Source organism: Microchirus variegatus, assembly GCF_963457635.1.
Source record: "Microchirus variegatus genome assembly, chromosome: 18".
NCBI lineage: Eukaryota > Metazoa > Chordata > Actinopteri > Pleuronectiformes > Soleidae > Microchirus > Microchirus variegatus.
Genome location: NC_139819.1, coordinates 20,486,491 through 20,513,711, shown reverse-complemented (window position 1 = coordinate 20,513,711; position 27,221 = coordinate 20,486,491). Strand labels below are relative to the sequence as shown.

Sequence of the window (27,221 nt, the reverse complement as noted above, 5' to 3'; positions counted from 1 at the left end):
CGATGACAGCATGACATCAATAACAGGACAAACATAACTACCTGTATATGTAGTTTATTTAAGTTTAAACATATTTCACAACATCACCTACATAAAAATAAGTAAATGAACTAATGACCAAGAGCGCAGACCTCACTCGCTCACTCACTCTCTCTTGCCCGCCCCTCGAGCTCTCTGCGCATACTGTTTTAAAGGGACACTGCGTAGTATTTATGGGTTTATATGACCCAAAATCCTCTATTTTATACATAGTATGTGCTCCTGCATTGTCTAGTCGCTGTATAATAGTTTGTGTTTCATTTTCGTAGTGTTTCAAAAAGTCATATAAAATAACATGGTCACGGGCCGCGGTTGCATAGCCACTGTTAGCAGCGAGACGCCATGTTTCTACTGGAGCCTGTAAGGACAAACCCGAGAGAACAAATCAAGCGTCGCTTTACTTGTAGCGGAAGTCCCGCCTCCACTGACCGAGCAGGAAGTCTGAGGTATAAACAGACACTCTCTCTGCTTCGTCTGCTACGGGCACAATAGCTCGCTCTCTCCCTCGCCGGCTTCTGACAGCTCTACCGTAGAGCTTTCTACTAACATAGTAGAAAGCTCTACTTTCTACTATGTTAGTGGTTAGAGACAATGGGGCTAGGACTGAGTTTTCTTGGCGATTTAGCAATACTGACTCAAGTGACTCGCATAACCCGGATCATTTGAGTGAGTGACTCAGAATAACCTGAATCCTTAAAAAGAATCGAGTTTGCCAGGCCTAATGGATGTATAATATGAACTGGATAGAGCATCGCCCCTTTGCTTCCGTTCATTCCTATGAAGTTGCTCACCCAGCGCATATGCCAAAAAAGTTTTTGACTTCTGCGTTCCGGGTTATGGGGCCCATAGACCATACGCAGTAGGGTCACTACCATAATTCCTCTCAGCTATGTGAACGAGCCGTCTGTTATCGACTTGTTCGGTGCGTACTAGAATAGCGAAAGGCATGATGGGAGTACGCTAATGATGTGCGCTAGAGGATTTCATGAATACCGACGTCACGTTAACTTTGGCTTTTAACCATGGATTTGTAAATAAATGCAAAACCAATGATAGTGAAGTGAACATAGTAAGCTGAAAAGTACGCTGAAGTTGGCACCACATTCGTCCCCGGTTCTCTTTAGAGAACCTAAGGCGAATGTGGTGCCAACTTCAGCGTCGTGCCAGCGTGAGCAGCTGAGAAAACACTTTTGCGTTTTCAGCCCTTTAGACGGGAACGCGACAGCGGAGCGTTTTTAAGATTTCCACTCTGGAGGGTGGGTTCATTTTTTTTGCGTTTTTAAGCCCCAAAAACGCCGTCGCCGTCTAAACGAAAGGCACATCTGATAAAATATTTTGACGGTTTCACCCGGGAGCGTTGCCGTGTAAAGCCAGAGTAACGATGAGTGAACCCTCATGTCAGTCACTTGTCAGTCGCATGGTGTGTGGGGAGGCGGGACTCCTGGCGTAGCCTACCACAGCAGAGTGCAGCTAACCCATTTTATTTATTGTTTTTGCTTGTTTGTTAATTTATTGTGTTCTAGTGTTAAATATTCTTTAAAAATAAAAGTTTATTTCTCTTTGAAAAGGTGTACCTGCATTATTATACCATTATCATTGTATTAGATGAAAATTATCTCAGAACAACAATATTATCGATTATCGCAATAATTTCTGAGACAATTTATCGTCCAGCAAAATTTGTTATCGTGACAGGCCTATGTCCGTCACTCCATCAAGGGACAACGGTATGGAAGCCTGGAAAAGGACATGACATTTTTTTTTCTGCGTTATCTCGCAAAGTCAGTGCGATCTCAAGGTTTTTGTGTGGTCTCGTGTTATAGGGATTGGGCATCGTGACGTCAATACTTGCCGTGGCCTCCATGTTGGAGGCATTCTCTACTGCTACTCGGACCAATGTGCACTGTTTATAGACGTACTCCCTCTCAGTCGTGTGTCTTAATTTAATTAATTTGGCGTTACTATCTCAACCATGGTAAACCGTTGCTGTATTGTGGGGTGTAACAGCGCAACCACGGAGACCAAGTATCCGAGATAACAACAAGTCATCGGCTCGCTTGGATTGCGGCGGTAAGACGCGCTAACATATCCTTCCACAGTAGGATGTGGAAGGATGACATACAGCACAGTGTGGGACTTATGGGTGCCAAGGTAAAGAGCCCCGCTTTCACAAACGGACGCTGTCAGCTGGATGCAAGAGATGTGGAGAGTACAAGAAAAATTGTCCGCCTCCGAATTCATGTGGAAAGGGTGATTGGAACCGTCCAGGTACAAGTACAACAAGTACACTATTTTGTCAAAGTACCGATTGACATGGTGTTAACATGTAAGGATGAAGACATGACATTCCTTGATAAGATTGTGTCTGTATGTTGTGCTCTGACAAACATGAGCCCTAGTGTTATGCTGACATAAATGTGCATTAAATACAACCATAAGTGTCTGTTGCATGTGAGCTTCCCACTCACAGTTCGTTCTGGAAGGACGGAGATACGGTGTTGTTTGCGTAAATAGTTTATTGTCTGCAATAACAAAAACAAATGAACACAGCTGTTTCTGCCACTGTCTGCGCTCTGCTCCACTCCCACTCTCTCGCCACACATCCATACCCTCAATCTTATAAATTATTTCAACACTATAAATAAATCGGTATCCATACAATATATAATATATGTATTGAATGTGTATATATGTAGTACTTGTGGGAATGTTACAGTGTTAGGAGATTTGAAAGCCATAACTCTTGAGGGCTGCGGTGAGGAGGCATTTTGTGGGCAAATAAGCACAGGGAGTATCTTGTGAAATATCGTTGCGAGACTCCACAGATCTTGCGAGATTCCACAGAGCTCGCAAAACTTTGCGAGATCACGCAAAAGTACACAAACACTGTTTTTTTAGTTCCTCCATGTCCCTTCCAGGCTTCCGTACAACTGAGACGGCAAGGGCTGCGATTGGTCCTCAGCACAGACAGGCCGAGATAACGCTGCTCTGTGCCGGCCACTGTGCGCAAAGAACGTCCACAGAGGCGGAGCTGATCACCGCCAACAACGTTGCTGCCAAACTATAAATATGTCATATCTTAATACACAAACCACATGTTTAGACTCTAAATGGCCAATTTCCCGCCTCAAATGATCTTAAAACTGCATACCGGGACAGAAGAATATTTATTTCAGGTGAGAAACGGCCACTGTTTCAATGTTATTCAGCTACAGTCAACAGTCTTTCTCTCTCGGACGCCATTGCTCACTGTAGCCAGAAGCACAACAACCTTGCATAGCGACCCCCACTGATCGGGCGGGAAATTGCAGTGCGTATCCGTCACCACGGCGGAGAACTATGAAGGCTCAAGGGGTCTCCGTGGTTAAGCAGTCGAATAACGCATTAGGCAGTCGGAGAAGTATAATGTGGCCTCAATACCAATGTCCAGTGTGCTGTCAAGCTCAGCTGGTCCATTGTGTTAAAATACCACCCCCTCCTCCCCAATTATTTCCTGTTCACCTTTCACCTTCCTAGCTCGGTAGTGTAGCATGTATCTCAGGAGTGGAATGGTAAATGGTAAATGGTTTTGTATTTATATGGCGCTTTTCCAGTCTTAATGACAACTCAAAGCTGCTGTACACTACAGTTACCATTCACCCATTCACACCCATTCACTTTCATTTTCTATCACTCATCTTTCATACCCATTCACAAACTGCCGGCACAGCCGTCAGGAGCAACGTGGGGTTAAGTGTCTTGCCCAAGGACTAGGGCTGTAAAGTCAAAGTTGACTGGTCGACTAATTGGTCAACACGCTCTGGCTCGACTAATTTTTTTTTTTTTTTTTTAATGGTGAATTTCATTAGGAGGAAAGTACCAACTGCTAATAGGGGTGTTTTAGACCACCTGTGTTCCACAGGTAACAGTGTGTCTTCAGAGAACACCCCCCTTGTTTTCCACTATTTTGGTTTAGTCCAGCCCAGTGGGTTGTTGTTGCTCCGTGGCTAATGAGCCACAGACAGATGAGCGTTACCATTAATTAGACGTGAATTTTGAGGCTACAGTCAGTCCTCCTGTCGCATCCATGTCAAAGACATCAGCAGTGTGGCAGCATTTTCAAAAGTAGATGCCAGTAAAAAAGTGGAATGCAAACTTTGCAAGCAATAGTTTGCTTTTTACAGCTCTACTACAAACATGGCATATAATTTAAAGAGATATTTCACCGCTGGGAAGTTGAATGTCTATTAAATATATAGCCTTGATGAATTAGTTGGCGAATACATTACGGACCTGCAAATTACACAGGTTTTTTTTATTATGGTGCTAAATTGTACCGGGACGTGCAGTAAAAACAACGAAAGGACAAGCAGTAAGTTCCCATTATTTGCCGGTCAGAGATTCAGATCGGTGAAAGCTTCAAGTCGGCTATGCTAAGCTATGCTAAGCTTCTTTGGAGTTTTTGAGAAGACACCAAAGGCAAACCTGTAAAATCAGAGGGTTTACGGTCTCCATTTCGAGCAGGAAGACGTCACTGAGAGGTAAGACTGACGCTAATACTCCACTCTATTTCTGCTCATAATCGATGTGATATAGTTGTCGGCAGTGAAGCGACGACTTTGTAAACGTAACGTTTGATAGACAATTACACACACGTTATATACACGTAAACTGTTAGCAAAGTAGAGTCACCTTGCTTTCGCTGGACAATAATGTCAGTGTTATTCAAATGTTTTATTGTTATTCATGTTTGTTCAAGACGTCTATATCAGGGGTCACCAACCTTTTTGAGACAGAGAGCTACCTTAAGGATAAAAAATAATATGGAGGGCTACCACATTAACATTTTTTTTTTGTTTACCATTTAAATGATTAATATTATGCATTCAATTGCATACACATAAATTCCAGTGCTTACTCCTAACGATTACCAGTTTTTATAAACAATATCAAAGATATTTTACTGAGCCATCATATGGATACATGCAAGTGAGGTGAAGTGAAGTGAGCCCGCGGGCACCGTATTGGCTGCCCGCGGGCTACCAGGTGCCCGCGGGCACCACGTTGGTGACCCCTGGTCTATATAGACAACATTAGAATGTTCACAGCTCACCCAGTTGGTATATTTTGCTGAAAGGTTTGTTTTCCTGAAAGAAAGTAAAATCTTCGTTACATATTTTATGTGTAATTGTATTCACTGTCCTTTACAGTTGAAGCATGGATTTATCAAGTCTTGGAGAAACTCTTCACAGCATCCAGCTCTGCTCCTCTTCACCACTGTGACTCCAGCTTTCCCACATCAGATTCTGACACCGCTCTACACGTTTCATTATTTATTTTTTTGTTTGCATATTGTGTTAAGGCCACATTATACTTCTCCGACTGCGTATGCGTTATCCGTCTGCGTCACCACGGAGACGCCTCGAGCATTTATACTTCTGCGTCGTGGTGACGGACACTCGCTGCAATTTCCCACCCGATCAGTAGGGGTCGCTGCGCAAGGTTGTTGTGCTTCTGGCTACAGTGAGCAATGGCGTCCGAGAAAGAAAGAGAGAGAAAGACTGTTGTTGTTGAAAAAGTGGCCGTTTCTCACTTTTCTGTGTCACGGAACGCAGTTTTAAGATAATTTGAGGCGAGAAATTGGCCATTTAGAGTCTAAACATGTGCTGTGTGTGTTAAGATATGACGTATTTATAGTTCGGCAGCGGCGTTATCGGCGGGGATCAGCTCCGCCTCTGTCAGGACGCCCGGAGCGCACTGAGAGCCGGCACAGAGCAGCTTAGCTCGGCCTGTCCTGAGGACCAATCGCAGCTCTTGCCGTCTCCGTAGTCCCTTGACGGAGTGACGGACACTTAAAAAATATTCCGTGCACCCGGAGACGACGCAGAGGCTCTTCGACAGGTTCTGCGTCGACGCAGAGGACTCTGCGTAGCTACGCAGAGCACTTTACGCAGGAGTATAAATTGGGCTTAAGACGTGCTTTTAGATTTTATCTTAGATTGCACGTTCACCAATTGGTGATTTTGCACCAACGCTACAAAATCTATCGATTTTTTTTTATTTTTTATCATGTATTGTAACCTTTCTATCCACACTTTTCCTTCGATCCTCCTGTCTTTTTGTATGAAGCACTGCTGTCACTTTATCATCATGTGTCAATAATGATGAAATCGTCAGGGATAAATATGGTGTTATCCCAAGGAAAAAATACAGATACAGAACTTGTTAGACTGGGGAGCGCTTACTGTAAAAAAAAAAAAAATATATATATATATATATATATATATATATACAGTATATATACACACACTTATGTATATATATTTACCATAAAAAACATTCTACAGAAAATGTCAGTATTACATATATTACTTAATCTCGTTAGGTCAAAACCCAGATGTTGATCTGTATTAACCAATTAACCGATGTCAATTTTAGTGTCTTTTGCATAATGTGCATTTGGCTTCACATTGGTTGTTTTACAGGAAAAAGTATCCTCAATCTTATGCACAGCCAAGCTAAGTGTACTGCGATAAATTCTGAACGACAGGCAGTTTGTGTATTACAATCAGTACATTCTGTCCTATCAGATCAACCAACTGGCTGCTTATGAAAACAAGCTCCCTTCTATTGAAGCATGAAAGAACATAAGGAGGAGGATCAAAACAAGCAAAGACGAGATGAGGAAGCAAGAGGTAGCCAGGGAGCGGTTGAGTGGGGAAGATGAAAACAAAGCTCTGCATAAGCGTCTGGACTTTGATCCAAGTGAACAAAATGACGGCTGGTGATGGTGGTGTAGAGGCAGTGATGGCTGTCTGTGGTGTTCACACATGATGCTCCAGCTGAGAAAATATGACAGGAGATTTTGAAGAAAGCAATCTCAACTCCATCGTCACAGGCTGACCGAGCTGTGTGTATCCTTCACAATTTCCTCTAAACCCAGTGATTACATTTTAATGTAAAAATTAGGAAGATTTTTGGGAGAGACATGGGGAGGAGGGGCAGCTTAGTGGATCTGATGAGACCGGCCTCACACTCCACAGGTCCCTGGAGCAGACAAGTAGAAAACTGGGTTTCTGGCTCAGCTGAGGCATTGTTTCAACTCAAGCTTGTGTTATTGAGCCACTGTTGATAAGAAGAAAGGAGGACTGTGTGGAGTACTGATTCATTCTGCTGATTCTCTGTTTTAATTATTACTGTGCCCGTAAAGTCAACAAACTGCTTTCAATTCCCTGATCCACAGGCTTTTATTTGCCTTTTGTGGAAGGGTTCATTCACATCTTTTACAATGCTGACGCTTCAGTGTAAACAGCTCTTTCCTAATACCTACCCCACTACTAATACATCACGCATGATCTAAATTTATTAGCACACGTTTGAGTTTTCTCTTGGGAAAATACACAGTATGGGCATCTGTGCAGTACTCCAAAATCACTGGATCAGAGCAGCAGCCTTGCTAGACTGAATCATGCGGTTGGCTTTTTATTGTAGGACATTTGTTGAACCATGCTTGTTGTGTTGTGGCTAGCACTGTTGCTTCACAGCAAAAAGGTCCCCTACTGATCGGGCGGAAAATTGTATTGCGTATCCGGCGAACTATGAGGGCTCGAGGGGTATCCACGGTTGGATGGCGCATTACGCAGCTGTAGAAGTTAAAAACTGCTTAGCGAGTAGAATTAGTTACCCATTATCCCAGCATTATAGACTTAGAGACATTAGACTGACAGTGACACTCAAGGTTGTGCTATCAATATTATGGAAAAAAGGTCAAGTCATCTCTACTTTTCTTTTCAACAGAGCAGCTCATATTAGAGACACTGGGCCTCATCAAATCAAGGTTCTTATTTCTAATATGTCTTGAGCAAAGCCCTGCCTGCCAAAGCAGAATACCTTCTTAAAAATCTGCTCACGGCTGTTTTCAAAAACACTTTGGCAGGATTGTCGTTCTCTAATGAATGACAGGGGCCAGCGAGAGGGAGATCGGGCTTGTTTTTGAACTTATTCTTCACCAGCACCAGTCCACTTTCCCATCACCCTTATACATCCTTGCTTGAGAAAAAATAACAGGAAAAACGAGACAAAGCCCCACACACACACCGCAGTGATGACCTTTAAAGCATGCGCAACAACAAAACAGCCTACTGATTTAAGGAAGTACATTACTGCTTGCCCTTGAAAAACCAGGCTGCTAACCTGGGAGCAATTATCATTAATTGTCATTAACTTATTTGTTCTTAAAAAAATAAAATAAATGTTCTTAACAGCTTAATTTCAAGAAATCCACACCCCCGACCCAACGCTAAAAAAGACAACTCAAAATTTTGCAGTACATATGCCAGGCCAAAAAATTCACTGCTCCCAAAACACTACTCATAGGACATAATAATCTGACAAAGTGGCTAAAATCATCAGTATACTACACGTGTCCTAATCTGATTATTGCATGACTTTATTTGGATCATGGCTGTTCAAATGCCTCATTATTATTTTTAAAACAATAGCATGAAGAAGAAAAGAGAATTGAATAAGGTTATACTCAAAACTGTAAGTAATAATGTAGTAATCTGATGGGATGATATGATCTTAGTCTCATTATGTTGTAGTTGTCTTAATCAGAATGTATTTTATTGGTGAAACCACAACATTTCATGTAATGTAGACAAGTACATAAGTATGGAAGACACTATATTCCATTGGCAACCATTCCAATGTTTTTGTCAGATTAAGGCCAGATTATTGCTGTCCATGTAACCATAGTTACTGCAATGTAAACAACATTTTTTAATAACATTAACATGAATAAAAAAAATTAAGTATGGAACATAATGTAGAGTTGTCATCAGACTCTCAGGCCCTCATAACATTTGATCAGGAATGGGAGTTTCTGTGAGTTACTCATGTAAACATCATAACTGCAATAATGACATATTCAGAATGTCAAAGTGTGATTATTTGGTTTCCATGTAAGCATGCAGGAATGGGTTAAACCTGTTTACCATAAGCACATTCTTGAGGATAGTGTGACTGCATCTGGATGACAGCCGGCTAGGGACAGAAAACTTGTCCTAACCATGCACATGTGGCACGGACAGAGAAATAAACAATTACATAACAAAGGCAAAATGTCCGGGGATTACGTTAAAACTGGTACTAATGTGCAGAACAAACCCCCACCAAAATACAGGAGAGGAGCATTGCTTAGCTTTGGTCAGTGTGTGCATTTTAAAGTTTAGTAGAAAACAATACACAATCATATCTCCACTGTAAGATCAAGTAGATCTTAATAGGATTGGGACAATTCATAACTGTTCTGCAAATGACAGTGATTTATTTTATAGTGCCTGCACAGGGAGCCTGCATCTTTCCAATTATTCCCGGAGCTTATGACCAATTATTATCTTTTTTTAAAGTGATGGTGAATTTTTAAGTGTGGTTGTCACGACACATTATAAACATTGAGTTCCCATGAACCACCAAAGTCCATGGAGAAAAATCATTGGTCACAGGAGCTGCAGGAATACCGATGCCCCATTTTGAAAAGTATATGTCACAGCAAATCTGAACAAAGGATTTCAACAATGCAGCACTGGATTAACTGGATTGTCAGCCGGGATGTAAAATCGCTGATTTTCTTTATGGACTTTGCAGACAGAGAAGACTGGTGATAATCTGTTTCTTATTCTGTCCCTACTGGCAGACATGTTATTAATGGAAGTGAGTGTCTTAAAGGGAATTGTAACCCACTCAAAGGCCTGCCGAGTGAAATTGGGGTGAATTATTAGGAATGCACTCGTGTATTTCACAGCATCAGTATCCACCCGTACATGGCCGAAAATGCTAGAGCAATATGTGCAAAATTAAAAAAGTGAAATCTGATATGATCTGTATTCCTAAATATAATGTAAATGCTTCACTAAGAGAGATATCTGCCATCACTGTACTGTTAGGTGACCAGGCTGAAAATATATACTATACAGTTAGTTTTGAAATGGCTATAGTCACATGAAGAGTGACACTTTTTCACAGACTGATGACCTAACTACTGTGGCCCTGAGATGTAAAACACAAATCACAAACGCAAATAACAAAACACAAACGCAAATCACAAAACACAAACGCAAATCATTTGTGTCACAAACGCAAATCATTTGTGTCACAAACGCAAATCACAAAACACAAATCACAAACGCAATATCATTTATGTCACAAACGCAAATCACAAAACACAAAAACAAACGCAAACCACAAACGCAAAAAAAAAAAAAAAAAAAAAAAAATACAAAAACAAACGCAAATCACAAACCACCATTGCAAAACACAAACGCAAATCACACAAACGCAAACACAAACGCAAATCACACAAACGCAAAACAAATATGCAAATAACAAAACACAAAAACAAACGCAAATCACAAAGCAGTTTAGTAATCTGTCCCCTCGGTTTTGTATCCCACTCCTTTGACACTTGAAAAAAACAATATCAGCGATAGTCCTCCCTGTCACCTGTCTGTCGAGCTACTGTTGTCGCGTGAGAGCCAATCAGATTGCGTATCACTACCAAGAATTCTACCACGAAATTGACCAATCAGATGCCGCCCTGCTACCAAGAATGGCGAGAACCAATCAGCTCTCGCCGTGGGCTACCACGATATGACCAATCACAATCGGTAATGCTACCAACATTTGAGCTTCGTTCAGGACAGACCGAGAGTTTGCTACATTTACGTGTATTTACAGTAAGTTTCAAAGTGTTTGTATCATATTTAATATATATTATTATGTGGAAATAAGATGTGGCATACTTACGGTGCTAGTTATCCAACACCCTAACGTTAATTATTGCATTCATTTGCTTTGCATACTGTAACTGCGGACGAACGACTAAAATTAACAGACGGACAATTCGCCATTTATTTTAGCACGCGGACAACAGTCACAATTTTAAGCTAGTTTGAAATCGTATAACTTCACTATACTGTTAATAAATGTTAAGAGTGACGTTAGAACAAGATGTTCTAGGACGTGTAATTGTCACACAGTTTACCAATGTAATATTTGCTTTTATTGTTTATTTGGACCCCCAGTTATCTAAAGCAGACCAAAACAGATATGAATGGAGAAGTCAATGTGTTTTTGATTGTTTTATGAATATGCTTATTTATTATATTCTGAATTATGATATAAAAAAAAGAAGGTAAAAGCATAATCAACAAATACATTGTATGGACAGAAAAATATATTTGTAAGGCAGATACACTATTAAAGTTGGACATTTTGATTTATTTTATCTTTATTATATGTCATTAGATATTGATCAATAAAGTTTTGAGCAGATACACGTTATCTATCAAGAATAAATCACATTGTCACAATCATTTCATGAGAAGAGGTAAAAAATATTGTAATCAAACTTTATAGGCAACAGTACATAAACATACATTCATTTACATATTTACTGATTTTATTACTGTTTTTATTTGTTTGTAATAAATTTGTATTAAAAAGACTTTGTACATTAAGTTTTGTTTTTCATTCAAATACGATGCACATCATAATATAAAATCCTTTATTAGTCCCATGCACAAATTTGAAGTGTCTTAATTAATATATTGCTTACTGGTAATAGTCAATAATCGTTCTAAACAAAATATTTTAACATTAACATACAGCACACAATGTTGGTAAACTTATACATGTTATAATATAACGATTATACTCGATTATACTATGTCATTATGATAAACTAAATAAACCCTGAAATGTTTACAAGCAAAAACTGGTTAATTAATACCATAACCATCTATTTACATGTAGCTTGCAATTGAAGAAGTTCGGGGAGACACGGGACTTGAACCATGACCGCGAGGGTAATATGGCGGCATTTGTGGTAGCATTACCTCAACGAACATGCGATTTCCTTTGCGCAGTGGGTAAGTTGATGGACTTGTGTCGGGAAGGTTGTAGGATTGAATCCTGAGAGTGTCAATATTATTTATCTTATTATAGCATTATGAGTATTAAGCATTCTTAATACGTAAAGCATATTGTATAAAGTATTGATACATTTATTGGGTGTGTGGTGGTAACCTCGACTGGGCCGGCCATACATTTCACTCGCATGCCACGATGTCTCACTCCAAGTGGGCAGTCCTGCAACAGGAGACTGCGGTCAAGCCCCAACATTTCAAGTGTGCTGTTATTACCTTTTACACATTAATACCCATGTTTTATTTTGAAAACCGGAAGTTTCCACACGCTGCAGTAAGCTTGCGAACGTATTCGACATAAAGTTGGTAATAACGGCACACTTGATGGCTGGCCCAGTCGAGGTTACCACCACACACCCAATATATTTATTAATGCAATGGCTGAACTGTTTGTTTCGAAACTTCAGGGCTTCGTAAACAAGGTTATGACACAGATACACTAAAAAACAGCATTAATTGGAACATCCGGTATAGGTCCAATTTAACTCCTGCAGTATTCGATCCTACAACTTTCCAGGTACGGGTCCATCTATTTAACCACTGGACTACTGCAGATATTCTTTCCATGAAGTGTCAAATGAGTCACAACCGAGGGCACGGATTTCCAAAACCGGGGCCACGGTTTACTAAACTGAGGGAACAGTTTACAAACGATTTTTATTTTTTCCACACCTGACCCTAGCAGGGCTCTGTACAAATGCAAATCACAAATGCAAATCACAAAACGCAAAACACAAATGCAAAGCAAACATACACCGTACCTAACTGACCGATTTGATATTCAAGATTCTGATATTTGTATGGAAAAACAAACAAACAAAAAATGATGCCAAGCCTTCCCTATTAATAATGTGTCAAGACCACGCACACAACAATTGAACGGATTCTTATTTTTCAATCAGTGTTATGCATTGATATGCATTCATTCTGTGCATATTTCTGTAATCACTTTATTTATATCGTGTTGAGGAGATATTAGCTAATGACTTTGATAGTTTGATATTGTCTCATTCCTAATATCAGGTGATGACACTGTGGCTAATGATATGCAGTAATATAAACTACTGTCACAACAAGAAGGAAAAAGTTGCATGCATTTCTTTCCAGTGTGCTGCTATTGGCTGAGGCAATAGCAGCAAACAGCCCACTGACTGACGATGAATGAGAGCTGCAGGTTATCTCAAATATCCGTACTGGATTACCAACATGATCCACACGGAAAACACACAAAACTCAAAACTCCTCTTACCGTGTGCGGTTCCGGAGGAATATGAGCTTGATGAGCGGATGTGTGAAATTCTCCAGCCCGCTCTTGCATATGCTGGTGACACGGAGTCTGTGGTCCAATATGTGGAGGTCCATGTTGTCGGTGGCGAGCGGTGCAGCGTCTCCTCTGTGTGTGTGTGAATGAGCATACAGCGAAGAAAACGGCCTCTTAGCTGACTTGTATCATGAAGGTGTTAGAGGTGAGTCCGCGTGGAAAACATCACCGACTACGGACAAGCAGCGCGTCCCCTTTTAATTGCCTCACAGGACGAAAAAACACCCGAAACAAGTCGAGTACAACCTCGGCTCACTCCTACTGTATATTCAAATTAAAGGGAAGACCCAGTTACGACACGCCCCCTTTTCTTAAAGCTACAGAGTTTTTCAAAATAAAAAAATATTTAATTATTTTTTCTTTACTTAAACCCAGATCAAAGTAAAACTTGATTAAACTAAACAAGCCGTCCAGGTTGTTATAAAAAAAATGACTCCGTAAAACCGAAAATTAATTACTGAGAAAAACAGGAGTTTTTTTTTTTTTCAAGTGAATGCAATACGCTTCCGTAATTTATATTATTAATTTAATTTATTAATTACTGCACATTAAGGCTACAGTGCATATTTTTCTTAAAGCTACAGTTTTTTTGTGTCCACTTCCTGGGTTTCAAAATAAAAATATATTATTATATTATTTTTCTTTTATTTATTTATTTATTATTGCACATTAAGGCTACATTGCATATTTGTTGGTGATGTTTTGTTGTTGTCAATGTTATTAGTCTGCCTCTGATTATTGTATTGTTTTATTGTATATTTTATTACCTATTTTACTGTTTTATTTACATCTGTATATTTAGCTCTTGTTTTCTCATGCTGTATTTCTTACATACTTTGCACGGAGCATCTGGAAAAAAAAACAATTCCCCCGGGGATTAATAAATAAATAAATTAAATAAATAAATTAATTAATAAAGTATTCTGATTTTGATTCAGCTTTTAAGAAACAGAACGATGTAATATTATTCGCATGCTTGTCATATTTGTATACACACTTCATATAAGACTGGCTCTGACAAGCAAAACTATCAGACCTGACCCGGGGAGTATTTGTGAGTATACAACACAGGGGCAAGAATTAAATTAATCCCATTAAACTGCTAAACGACTGGGTTTTATCGAGCAGTAGAATTAACTTCAGAAACTTTTCTAGGTGCTTCTCTGTGTTTTCAGTCATACTTGAAAGTAATGCACATTGTTTAAATTTAAAAGTTATGCACTAGAGGTTTTAGTTAAATTACAGCATGTAATACTTCTTTGAAAAAGCAAGACAATGGTTACAGTACATACATAAAGCTTATTCTTAGGCTACGCAAACAAATTGTTCTTTCAATGTTTTTTTTTAATACTGATGTCAATGTTGATTGAAGTGATACATTGGTTCAAAGCGATGGTCCTCTGTACTTCAACATGTAATGGTCGGACAATTTGAAAGAGCCAATCTTAGTCCAATCAACTTTAAATCCACTATAACAAAAAAAACAACACAGTTGACCAAAGGGCTGTACAGTCACATTAGCTCATTAGCTCCATTAAATACCTTCATGTTTGAAAAATGGTATTTCCCAAACCTTGAAATTATGATATTTTCAATTGTTTCGTCTACAAACAAAAACTATTTTTTTTAATAGTTTCAATTATTTCCTTGTTATATGGAGCACATAAACCAAAAAATATTCACATTTAAGAAGCTGGAAAATGTTAATTATTAAAAAAACACAAACATAGTTAATTAAGTTAATTAATTAAGTAATTTGGTAATTGATTACTCAAAACTGTTCTTTCAGCTTATTCAAGTATTAGTAGTACCACATTTTATATTCCAAACAATACACATGAAACACATTTCTATGAAATGTTTAACTTTTAGTTTTAAAAGCCTGATCAATTCATTCTAGAGAGTAAATGTGCTCTTAAAGGCTCTTTACTCATCCCACTGTAAAATGTCTTCAACATAATGTTCAGATGCTTCATTGATCGAGGTATATTAACGTGTGATTCACAATCATAGCGGATAATCTCAGTGTAATTTCATTCAATGTGATTCCCATCTCTGATATTAAAAAACATGGTCTATGACCATAATAAATTCATAATAAACAACAAAAAGCAGCATCTCACTCTACATAATCATAATGTAAATGACACAATATGGCATTTTGTAAATGTTAACAAAATCTGCACCAGTGCTGTGGAGAATCAGAACATACTACATATTTGGCAGTAACAGAGATCATCCAGCAGATCATATCGGATCACTGTGAGCTTTACAAACTTTATCCCATTGTGCTCTGGCAGTAGATTGACAAGTTCTGGTAATTCACATGTTTTTCTTCGTCTCCTTATTGCAGTGGTGAACCTTTGGTGGGAATCATTAGTCGAGACTCCATGTTCCTGATCAGAGGCACTGAGGACGGAGACAGAGAGAAACCAGTTAGACATGGTTGATATTTCCATTCAAAAGATGTCCTCTCTGACAGTGAAGCAATGCCTCTGGTTTATTTTATTGTTTGAAAGGTAAGAACATGTATAAATGAAATAGCAATAGATGACCGAGGTATCCATTTATATCATGTTTATTGTTTTTATGAAGCATATCATGGTAATCATTATGAGTACAGAACGACCACTGTGAAAAATACAGCATTATTATATTATATAATGCAAAGCCTGCATGACAATGAAGTAGTTAATCAGTGGAACAACCACCACCATAGATACCAGGTACGTATTTATAAAGAATAACTCAGTCAAAACATGTCATTGTTCCATAAAAACCCAGGGAATAACTCATACATATACAACACAACAAAGCGAGACTTACACTTATGTCATTTCTCTATTACCATTACATTCTGTAATCATTTCCAACACCATAATGACTTTACGTTCAGTTGAGACTACAATCTCTGACTGGAACAAGAAAAACTGACAAAAAAAATAAAATAAAGTTTACTGTATTATCACAATGTTTACTTGTCTATGTCTCTGCTACTGAAAACCTGTTTTATCTGCTCCACTTCCTCCTCTTTTCCAAATGATGTGCACCAATCTGCACCAATCTGCCTCTGCACTCTCATATGTTACGTAAAGAAATTTCAAAACATTATTTTCACCCATTCACTCATCTTCTACAACTTTATCCTCCTCATGAGGGTTGTGCCAATCCCAGCTGACGCAGGGTGAAGGGCGGTGGCACACCCTGGACAGGTCGCCAGTCCAACACAAATCCACATGAGGACAACCATTCATTCTCACACTCACAACTACAGTAAATGCAGATTGTCCAATTTGCCTAATCCCCAAATCTGCAAGTTTTTGGATTGTGGGAGGAAACTGGAGAAAACCCATGCACATATATTTGACTATATTCTGATGATTGATTACTGGAGGAAATGTGAGCAAAATGTGAAACTAAAGCTTTTTACATGAACATTTGAGTAGTAGAAATATCCAACCACCAAATAGTTTGTCTTAACTTCTAACAATAACCGAACCTCAACAGCAGCAGAATAGATACAAATACACAGTAGTAGTACATCATTTTTTACAACATAAGAAAATACTGCACAGACTTGGTGGTATTAATGTGGACATCATTCCTACCTGTGTAATAAACACTTGAATCCCATCCCTCCTTTAACCAAGCAGAGTTTCTCGTCTCCTCTCTGGACTGGAGGCTTTCATAAGCTGAAAATAAAGAAACAGAGTACAACACCTTACATATGAATGAATTTATCTTAGTCTCTTTGAACACTGTGCATCGAAATATACCACAAATAATCTGATCATTTTGATTATTCTTCACAAATAAACTGTGTTTCTAACCCTTTTTCATTGGCAATAGTACACAATACTAACAGGTTCATTTTGAGTCACACTATGCAACTTTTGTAAGTAGCTTTATGTGTGTGTGATGGGAGAATGGAGCTTCCTTATTCCCAGTTTGCCACTAAACCTCCATCTATCCACTCTGCAAGTTTGCTGAACAGGTAGATACATTGAGAAAAGTGTACATTTAGTCTGTATATGTTAAAACAATAACTAACGCAACTAAATATGTAATAAATAAATGCTTTAAATCACAATTTCACAAGAGAGGGTTATGCATTATGCATAAACAAATATTTTTTTGTTTGGGAGCATATTTAATAGCAGTAAAACCAGTCATTCTGCCACTTCTCTAACATATTATTTCCCCATTCTTCAATTGTAGGCAGGTCAAATACCTTGTGATATACTCCACATTATAACAACCAGTTGTCCTGTTCTAAAGCAGTCATTTCCAGAGACAATGCCAGGATCCACAGAGAGGATTTTTCAAGCCTTTTACCTCAGATTTGTATTTGCAGTAATTTTTTGAGCCACATGAGGGAGCTAGTAGTATTTTAGGCCATAACATTCCATGATTCTGCACCACAAAGACATGAGATGGCTCTTTTTTTTTTTTTTTTTAAAGGGCCCAGCAATAAGCCTTTGCTTTGTGATTAAAACACAAAGGCCAACTTCAAACAGGCTGCAGCTAAAGTTAGCCAAACAACTGCCTGTGATGCAACATACTAATAATAAGGGCAAATCAAAAACACAACTCTTCAGATGTTATATTCGACTCTGGCATACTGGTCCATGTGTCTAAATAATGGTGTCTTTTAAGTCTCTTTGGGTTAGCCATATTATTTATGTGTGACCCATTAATAAAACGTAAAAGCAAGCAAGCCTATCTAAATGTATATCACATTAGCAGGTACATTTACCTGTACAATGCCTGTGTAAACAACCAGATATCCAAAATGTATTTATTGCATGTTATTGCAACATATATCTCTTGGTAATTGCCACCTTAAAGCTAAGGATTAAAATGTCCTAATCAATCCGCTAGAACAGTGTTTCCAACTTTTTATGTTCTGTTCTAAATGGTCAATTAGGACATTTTTAAAAACCTATTTTAATATAATATACTTTATATACTCACCCCACAAGTGATGAACGACATACAGGTCACCAATCTGTGAGAAGAAGCCGCCCACAGCCTCGTCGTTCTCCTGACGGTACTTGATTGCCCTTGCCCTGTGGCAAGAAATTTACATCCAGTTGTATAATACTTACTGCTTACATTGCAAAAAAATATGCAATATGAAATATGAAAAACATTGGTATATGACAAGTAAGGTACATAATGTGTATTTGAAGTTTTTGATTAAACTTGTTATGGCTTACCAGTGGTTTCCCCATTCAATCATGGTTCCTGGCTGACACAGACAACAAGGGGTCAAATATTATCATGTTTATATTAGAGTGTGAAAACGTGCTATGACATGATCCAACACAAACCAGTCAACCCAGTGCAACAGCAAAACAGAGCAGCTCGTCTTATATCCCACGAGATCTATCATTCAAAAGTGGAGCACGAAGATTTTTATCTCGTTTGAAACATTTCTTCTATTTCTGAAGAACTAATAATGGGATGTAGATTAATGAGTACGTATAGGAAACACACACAGCCTTGGAAGGGCAAAACAGTCAGACAATTCATATTTTAAATGAGCTCTCCTCTAGATATTGAAGTGCAGTGCAATAATGCAGTGAAACACATCCCGTCAGAAGCTGATCTAAGAGCTGATATAAACGCTTTCACTTCATTCACATCATTAACTAACAATAACATAAACAGGCTGTTATGTCATGTAAAAAAAAAGTATGCTGTCATTCTAAACCAAATGCCAATGATCAAAAACAATAAATAAACAATAAAGCTGGTGGAGCCATAACATGACGCCACTAAAAGACTGGTAATAACTGTGGTCTCTTCACCTAGAAGAAGTTCACATAATGGACTCATGTTTAAATAAATACATGTAAGTCTTACATAAATATATTTAAGTTTATATGAATACCTTGAGGTAATATGTGCGCATTTCATAGATGTTTGGTCCTTGTCTGGGCAGAGGTTCATTCCAAAAACTGAACTCCAAAAGAAGCTGGTTTCTTCTGGAAATCAACATTTTTGCTCTCTCTTTCCGAAACTCTAAATATTCCTGTCAAGAAGCAAACATTATTACAAATAAATATTTGTGTAGGTTGCATTTAACATATGAGCCTCTTTCGTCAATCCCCCTATTTTGGGACAAAGAAGAAACAGTGTGCAACAACAAACCTTGTTATTGTTCAACTTCTTCAGGCATTCAGTCAAGGCTGGGTACCCACCTATGTATCTCCATAAATGCACTGCAGAAAAAGGACAGCAGGTGTCACTACAGCACTGTGTCAGCACTTTGACCACCCACACACCATCATCAGTGATACATAGAGAGCACATATGACAACACCATACAGTGATGAATTAAATACAATTTGTGTTGATTGTTCTACTGCAGCATACCGGCTTGATCCTGTTCTCCGTACCAGGTATTCCAGCTTCCAACCACCTCACACGGGTAGTCCTTGTCCTGATGGAGCCTCTTTTGCACCTCTGCCCTATAGCCAGCATCACGCATACAAATACATATATATAAGTTGTAACAGTAACTAGAGGCCTAAACATGATATTATTCCTGTGGTCGTAATGGTTTGCCAAATTCATCTTGTGATTCAGCAAGAAGCATCGTTAATGGGGGAAACCCAACACTTTGTCAGACCTTGACTCAAAAACATCCAACCTTATTGGTTTTGGAATATGGTGTGTATAAAATGTCCTGCCTACCATACTCGGGTCAAGCACCCTGAGTCCAGCAGGAGGAAGGAGGCTGAGGACTAATGAGTGTCAAAGCTTCTACCTAGGATAAAACAACTAACTCCCAAGAATACATCAGGAAGATGCCTCCTGTGATGAGTGAATTCCTCAGGTATCTGAAACTCAGCAGACAGGAAGAGGCAGCGATGCAACGCTCCAAGGACAAACCCCTACATGGAATGGTTGACCATTGAAAACATACTGTTAAGACCAGACCTATGGCAAAACCCAATCACCCCCCCCCCCGCCAACTCCAAAGAAACCACCAGCAACTCATTAAACAAATAATTGTAAAAATGTATTAAAAACAACCACATAATGTCTGCTGGTAGTCTGGCTGTGAGTGGTTTAAGGAAAATCCACACCAGCTGGGATGATCGGGCCTCTTATACTGGAACCCTTCTGTGCAGAACAATCAGCTCCCAAGATCCACCGAGACTCTCGCACACAAGCAGTCAATCAAGCTTGAACACCTGCAACCCCGTCACACACTCACATGCAGACACATACACACAGTGAAAGTGGAAGGCACGATCCTGGGGTTGTGAGGCTTAAGAGATCAGGAGGAACTGCATCTAAGATCTCTGTCCAGAAGAGCACAATCCAAGGAACAACTAAGATCCTGCGCAGAACACTCTGGTGCATGACCTGAGCTATGTTATATTATATAATTATATCTTAATGATGTATTCTTGGATGTTTCATCCCAGATAGTGGCTTTTATAGTATCATTGATGTCTTTTGTAGTCATGTCAGACTATCTTGGTAGTATCAATGATTGTGATTTTTTCAGTGGATTAAAGGTTGATTTCGAATCAGAAAATGTAAGAGCTACTGTATGTGGAGAGAGGACTTGTTCATTGTGTGGCATCTGCAGCTAGCATTGGCACTGGTATTTCAGCACCAGCCAGTGAGCTGCCATAGCAACTGTCGCCGTTTTCCCCGTATTAGAGCTATGTCCTTTTAGTTTTTCAATTTTCACTTCTTTCTCAGACCCTGATTAGCACAACACTGGTGGGTTACAACCTGCTGCACCATCTACAGGTAGGTTACATTAGCTGCAGAATGACAGGGTGGGAGAGGCTTGCACTTGACATTTACTTTTTTTATATGCCATCTGTTTTAATGATGTCATGATAATGATTGTTTTTTTTTTTCGTATTCATTACAGTGTCAATCTATCTGTGTAACTGTTACGAAGAGTCACCTATTCACAGTTGTGAATTTACAGCAGATAAGCTTAAATAAGTTGGTTACACCAGTGCCTGCAGCTACTCTCCAATTGCATGCAGAAGTTAAATATAGCCTATAGTCAAAAGGTTTCGTTGTGACAGGATTTCACTGGCATTTCGTAAGAACTCTATCAGTCTCAATGCACATCAGCCTGTTTGGCCTGCAGCGAGGTGACCCCATGTGGTGGGTCTCTTTAGTCATTTTTCCCTCTGTAGTGCATCTGAACGTCATGACTTTTCCCCACAAAAAAATATATATATTCAAGGATACAACTTCTAGGATCAATGGCTGGAATGCTGATCATTGAGCTGAATAGACTGACAGATATATTGTCATCACAAAAATTTCATTTTTCACCTCATAGCAATCCTCAGATGATTACACATTAAAAACTAACATCAGGGGCAGCGTATAGCTCACTTGGTAGAGCTGCCGTCCCATGTTGAAGCTATAGTCCTCACTGCAGGTGGCCCCGGTTTGAATCCTGCGCCGGACGGCCCTTTCCTGCATGTCTTTCCCCTTCTCTGCCTCCCCGTTTCCTGTCTATTTCCACTAACAACTATCAATTAAAGGCAATAAAACGCCCAAAAAATATATATATATATATATAAAAAAAAAACCATCACGCTAATCACCATACAACAGCACTGCTACCAACACCATCAACAGACATGTTCACCTTCACCCACAGAGGTTCAAATATCAAGCACACTGTTTACTCATCAGTGGGATGGATGGTAACGCTTGGCAGCTCGTATATAAACACAAACACCACCTGTACTCAAATACTGCTATTTGCAACTTGCTGCCAATGCCACAAAAAACAAGTTATCCACCACTGGCTATTCGACCGAAATGGAGAGCGTGTGAAGTGCTGTGTCTGACAGCCTGGCCTCCACAATCAACTGACCCAAACTCAACTGAAATGGTTTGGATTAAGCTGGACAGCAGAGTGAAGGCAGAGCAGACAGTAAGTGCTCAGCACCTATACTTCAACTGTTGAAAAATCATTCCAGGGGATTGCCTCCTAAACCAAATGAGAGAATGCCAAGAGTGCACAAAGGTGGCTACTTTGAGGAATCTAAAATATAAAAGAGTTGTTTAACACATATGTGTTCTGTTCGTAGTTTTGATAGTCTTCACAAATAATGAAAAGAAAAGAAAAACCTCTAAATGTGAGAATTTGTACAAATGTTTGACCAGGACTGTGTTGCTGAAGGAAACAACAGCGCCCTCTGCAGGCAACAGTCACTGTTACATTTGTTCAATTCATCGTTATGAGTTGGAGGAGAAAACCCATGAATGTATAGATCAGAGTTCTGACTGTACATTCCCATCCACCAAACTTTTGAACTTTCTGTGCTTGATTCTGGCTGTTTGAGTATGAAGTTCACACACGCTCCAATCACAGTGCCTATTGCAAGTCAATGCAACATTACAATTATCGTCAAGCTCTCATTTTAAGGTAAAATAGAAAGAAAAGTTGCACAGTGTTGCGTTAAAGCAGTGAACATACTCACTGCAGACTGTTGTATGCTTCCAGGCACTCTGGTTTGACATTGTGAACTACAAAAGACAGAGATTCAGACTGATCAGAAATGGAAAATACAAGAAACAATCAAATTCTTCAACAAGGTAATTTCACACTTGAATTCAGCAAAGAGTAAAAAAAAAGAAGAAGAAGATTTGCTTTCAATACGTTACGGGCTAAAACTGATGGTGTTCAAATTGAAATCCCTGCGTAGTGAGACGTGCGCCACAAGAAAGATCAAAGCTCAGAGAGAATGATAAATCTCTCCACATGGGATGGATACAGTTGTCAGTCACTGCAGACTTCGGTTACACACTCGATACATGAAACAAGTATAGTATGCGTTGTGGTTGCCTAGAGATTTATATATATACATATGTATATGTGCACCTACCATGATGCGACGGCATTGTATTGCTTCAAAAATGTAAATAGAGTGCAGTAGCCTACATGGAAGAGAGTTAAACTATGTTTAAAAAAATGTAAATGCTCTTTCACTCACAGAGACTTTTATCTTGGCAGAGATGGCCTCAGTGCCACAATTTCCATCTTGAAGTGAAAGTGGTTGTCAAAGAAACACTGCTGGAGATGTCTGTTCAGTGTTTAATGAAATATACTGTTTAGTTTTAGAATCAATCTGTCAATTATTTTCTCGATTAATCGTCCAATTTGTCCATAAAATATAGATAAAATGTTGATCAGTTTATCAAACCTTGAACCTAGTTTAATGATTTTTTTTTTTTTTGTCAAATGGAGCAAATTAACCAGACAATATTCACATTTAAGAAGCTAAAACAATCAAAAAGCTTGTATTAATTGTTAAAAAACCAAACAAAAAACCTCTCTAAAATCCATTAATTCATCGTTGCAGCCCTAATGTTTCACGGATATTACATGATAACAAATAAATCATGAAAAATGATCTAATATATAGTGCTGGGCACTATACGGAGTTAACGTTAACACATGACGCGTTTCCATGGCAACTGTGTTTATATACATATATATATATATATATATATCTCCGCCATTGTAGCTCAGACGTAACAGCTGAGTGCAATGATTGGTAGAAGGCAGTAGGTGGCGCCACATGCCAAAACATGATTTCAAAACATAAACATGATTTGCAGTCTGCAAAATATATTTTTTTTATATGTCAATATTTTGTCTGTACTGCTATTGTTGGTGAGATCAGTTTGTTATATGAATGTTATTCCTGAGACTCTGTGACATATTAGGGAAGATTTCGTTGCTTTGGATTTATTACATAATGCACTTTTAATTCATGTGATTTATTTCAATGCTTTCTGCGGAGAGAAATGACTGTTAGAATCCATTTCAAGTGCATCAAGTCAGTTTAATAAAATAAAAAGTGTCCCTTGTATGCAAGTAAAAGGTCTTGTGCCTACATTGAATTTTATACAGGTGGCTGGTCTCCTTCTTTGACAGCAGGTTGGAGTGGGCATCTTTCCTGGCATCGACGTTGTGCACAAACAGGGAACGTAACCAGCTTTTGTCGCTGTGCTCTGAAAACCTCCTACACAAAACGACATGAAAGACAAGTTCATAAAGGCTCAAAGCTACAACACAGAACAGAGAAGTTGTAACCATTTTAAAAAAGGAGCATGAAGATGTGCATGGCATATCGGCTACAAGACAGTCGTGCTACTATGCTTTGATATTTAAAAACATGCATACTGTATGAGTGAGTGGGCAGAATGCTGTAGCTTGTGTCTTTGGCATAAAACTACTTTCACCCACTCTAGAGTGAATAAAAGTGCAATATCATCCACTTTGTGAAATACTGTAACAATCCATGAGGCTGCTTTCACTAAATATGCTTGACTGACTTTTTCTAAAAGTAAAAAATAAAACAAAGAAAAACTGTATGTTGTACTTAGTGGAGCTCTTCCAAGCACAGCAATGTGGAGATGATAGCAAAAATGCTCCATTCTGAGCACTGATATACTCATTTACAGCATAAAAATGACACTAACATGGAAACAAATTATCCCAATTAAGATTTAGAAGTTATACATTATACAAGAGGGGGTTAATGCAAAGGACATAAAAACATAAAATAAAATCTATCTGCAAGGTAAATTCATCTGGCACATTTTTATACAGCAAAGCATATCAAAAAATACAAAGGCTCCACTGATTTAAAGTAAAATTAAGGATTAGGAGTAAGGATAGTAAGGATTGAAAAAATGTTAAATGGAGAAATTAATGATATCAATAATAAAGATTACAGTGTTAAAAATAGTATGTGACTTAATGGCCATGGCAGTGGTAAACAGAGCTCACAGACTCAGCTGGACATAAAATAAAAGGACATTTTATCCACTTAGTGTTGTACAAACAACAGCCCAAGGAGAGTTGTTGGTAAGCTTGCTGACGGATCAGGGGAGCAACCACGTTTTATTTACTCTTACACCAGACTTTCAAGGTCTATTAATCTACAAATGCTTTCTAAACTTTTAGTTTCAATTTTTGCAAACTTTCAAGGTCAGTGGGATGTATGTTTCAATAATCTCACGGGCCAATAGCTTTAATCAGGAACTATAATTAGATATAAAATTCCCATGGCACCCTGAGGAAAAACACAACAACCCCGCACTGTTGTGCAGTGTTAAAAACATGGTGTTGCATGTTTGCAGGCTCAGGTTGTCGCAGAACAAAGTTCACACAGAGAAGCTGTAAATGATTAAAGGTGGCCTTGAGAAATGCCTCGTCAAGTACAACACAATGCAACACAGATACAGTAATCTGACAGGATTAGGAAGTGTATCTTGGTCAAGTCATTTTGAAATAACTTATACGTTAAAGGCTTTTTATACCAGAACATGGGGTAACATTTATTGTCATTTGCACAAATGATATGCAGTTTAATTATAATTAATATTTGGTTTACATCTACACAAATCAGATGTGTAATTCACTAAAATTGGCATTAATATCCACATGCAGATATTATTATTATGACTTATTTATGTAGTTGTTACGTTTATGTTCTTGAAAGCGAAACACAAAATTTATTTTTTTCACCCCAAAGTTTGTTTGTTTGTATACCTTTACTTTATAGGTTTTAAAACATTGAATGTATTATTGCACTGCAGACACACAATGCATAATTAAGAGACAGACCATGAGTGTTGACTATGATTTATTGTCAATCAACTGTTCTATGCATTATATATCACCCACTGAAAATGGCATCTGCCATAGAAAATGGCATCTGCCATAGAAAAAGCTATATTGCTCAGGCCTAAAATACATAACATGTGACATATATAAGTCACTGCACACCCCTGTGGTGAATATTTATTATTATATTATTATTATTATATTATAATACCTTCACGTAGGTCTGACAAAACCAAAACACGAAAAAAACGGAAACAGCGACCCCCTTTTTTCATTTAAAAAAAAAAATTATAATAAAAATAAAAAACGGAAATCCATTTTTCCGTTTTTGGTTTAAAACTAAAAAAGTTAAAAGGGGCGCTATTGCCGTTTTTTCTTTTTTTGGTTTGTCAGAAAAACAGATTATACTTTAGTACCCGGACTGTCCTCTAGATTATACTGGAAGTAAAGTAAAGTGAAAGTAAATTGATCGGGTGTTTTTACATGAAGAAATGGTGGGTTTTATAAGTAAACAGTAACATACACTGTTCTAGTTCAGACGTTCATTTAGCTTCAAAAACACTTTATTGAGAATTGTATTTTTAAAGTATAGCCCACAGGTATTTAAACAGGTAAGTCCTTAAACTAACACATAACTAAGGGTTAAACTCACCTGCTCGCCCGGTGCACGTTGACTGAAAACCTGAGCATCATCTTGTGTCCTTTAAACCACACACAGGGAGACGCCGCCATGTTTCACAGTCGAGTAGAACACGTCTTCTGACACGTAAACAACCCAGAGAGGTTAATGTTTACCCCGCTGTCTGACTCTGTCACTGATCAAATTAAAACCATCACACAAGTGACGCAGTGACGTAGGACGCAGGGATCGATACGCACGATCGATCGATCAGACCCGAGTAGTCGAGCGTGAAAGACAAGATGACAACGTGCACTGTACTTCGAAAACTTTATGGATAAAGTACTATGTGTACAATTATTGTCATCATTATTTTTATTATTTATTTTGATATTTGGTTAATTTACATACATAGTTTACATATTATTAGTATTATTTGAGGAAGAACAGGGACATTTAAACAATTTGAAAGACATATACACACACACACACACACACACACACACACACACACACACACACACACACACACACACATACACACACACACACAAACACACACACACACACACACACACACACACACACACACACACACACACACACACACACACACATATTTACTTCAACCAA

The 27,221-nt window shown here is 38.5% G+C and overlaps 2 protein-coding genes across 2 annotated transcripts in view; both read right to left on the bottom strand.

Moving 5' to 3' along the window:
* Positions 1-13,373, bottom strand: part of castor1 (cytosolic arginine sensor for mTORC1 subunit 1) — a 34,457-nt gene extending 21,084 nt beyond the window's left edge. The window contains exon 1 of the mRNA XM_083904500.1: positions 13,255-13,373. Coding sequence (XP_083760626.1) covers positions 13,255-13,367 — 113 coding nt within the window. The 5' untranslated portion in view covers positions 13,368-13,373. The remainder of the gene's footprint in view (positions 1-13,254) is intronic.
* A 2,243-nt stretch (positions 13,374-15,616) lies between these two features.
* Positions 15,617-26,701, bottom strand: nipsnap1 (nipsnap homolog 1 (C. elegans); the record flags this gene model as incomplete). The annotated part of the gene is made up of 10 exons (XM_083904656.1): positions 15,617-15,735; positions 16,935-17,018; positions 18,301-18,395; positions 18,546-18,577; positions 19,223-19,363; positions 19,483-19,553; positions 19,708-19,802; positions 22,812-22,857; positions 24,232-24,359; positions 26,622-26,701. 10 exons carry the CDS (start codon positions 26,699-26,701, stop codon positions 15,671-15,673), a joined length of 837 nt encoding a protein of 278 aa, XP_083760782.1. The 3' UTR covers positions 15,617-15,670.
* Positions 26,702-27,221: the final 520 nt, after the last annotated feature.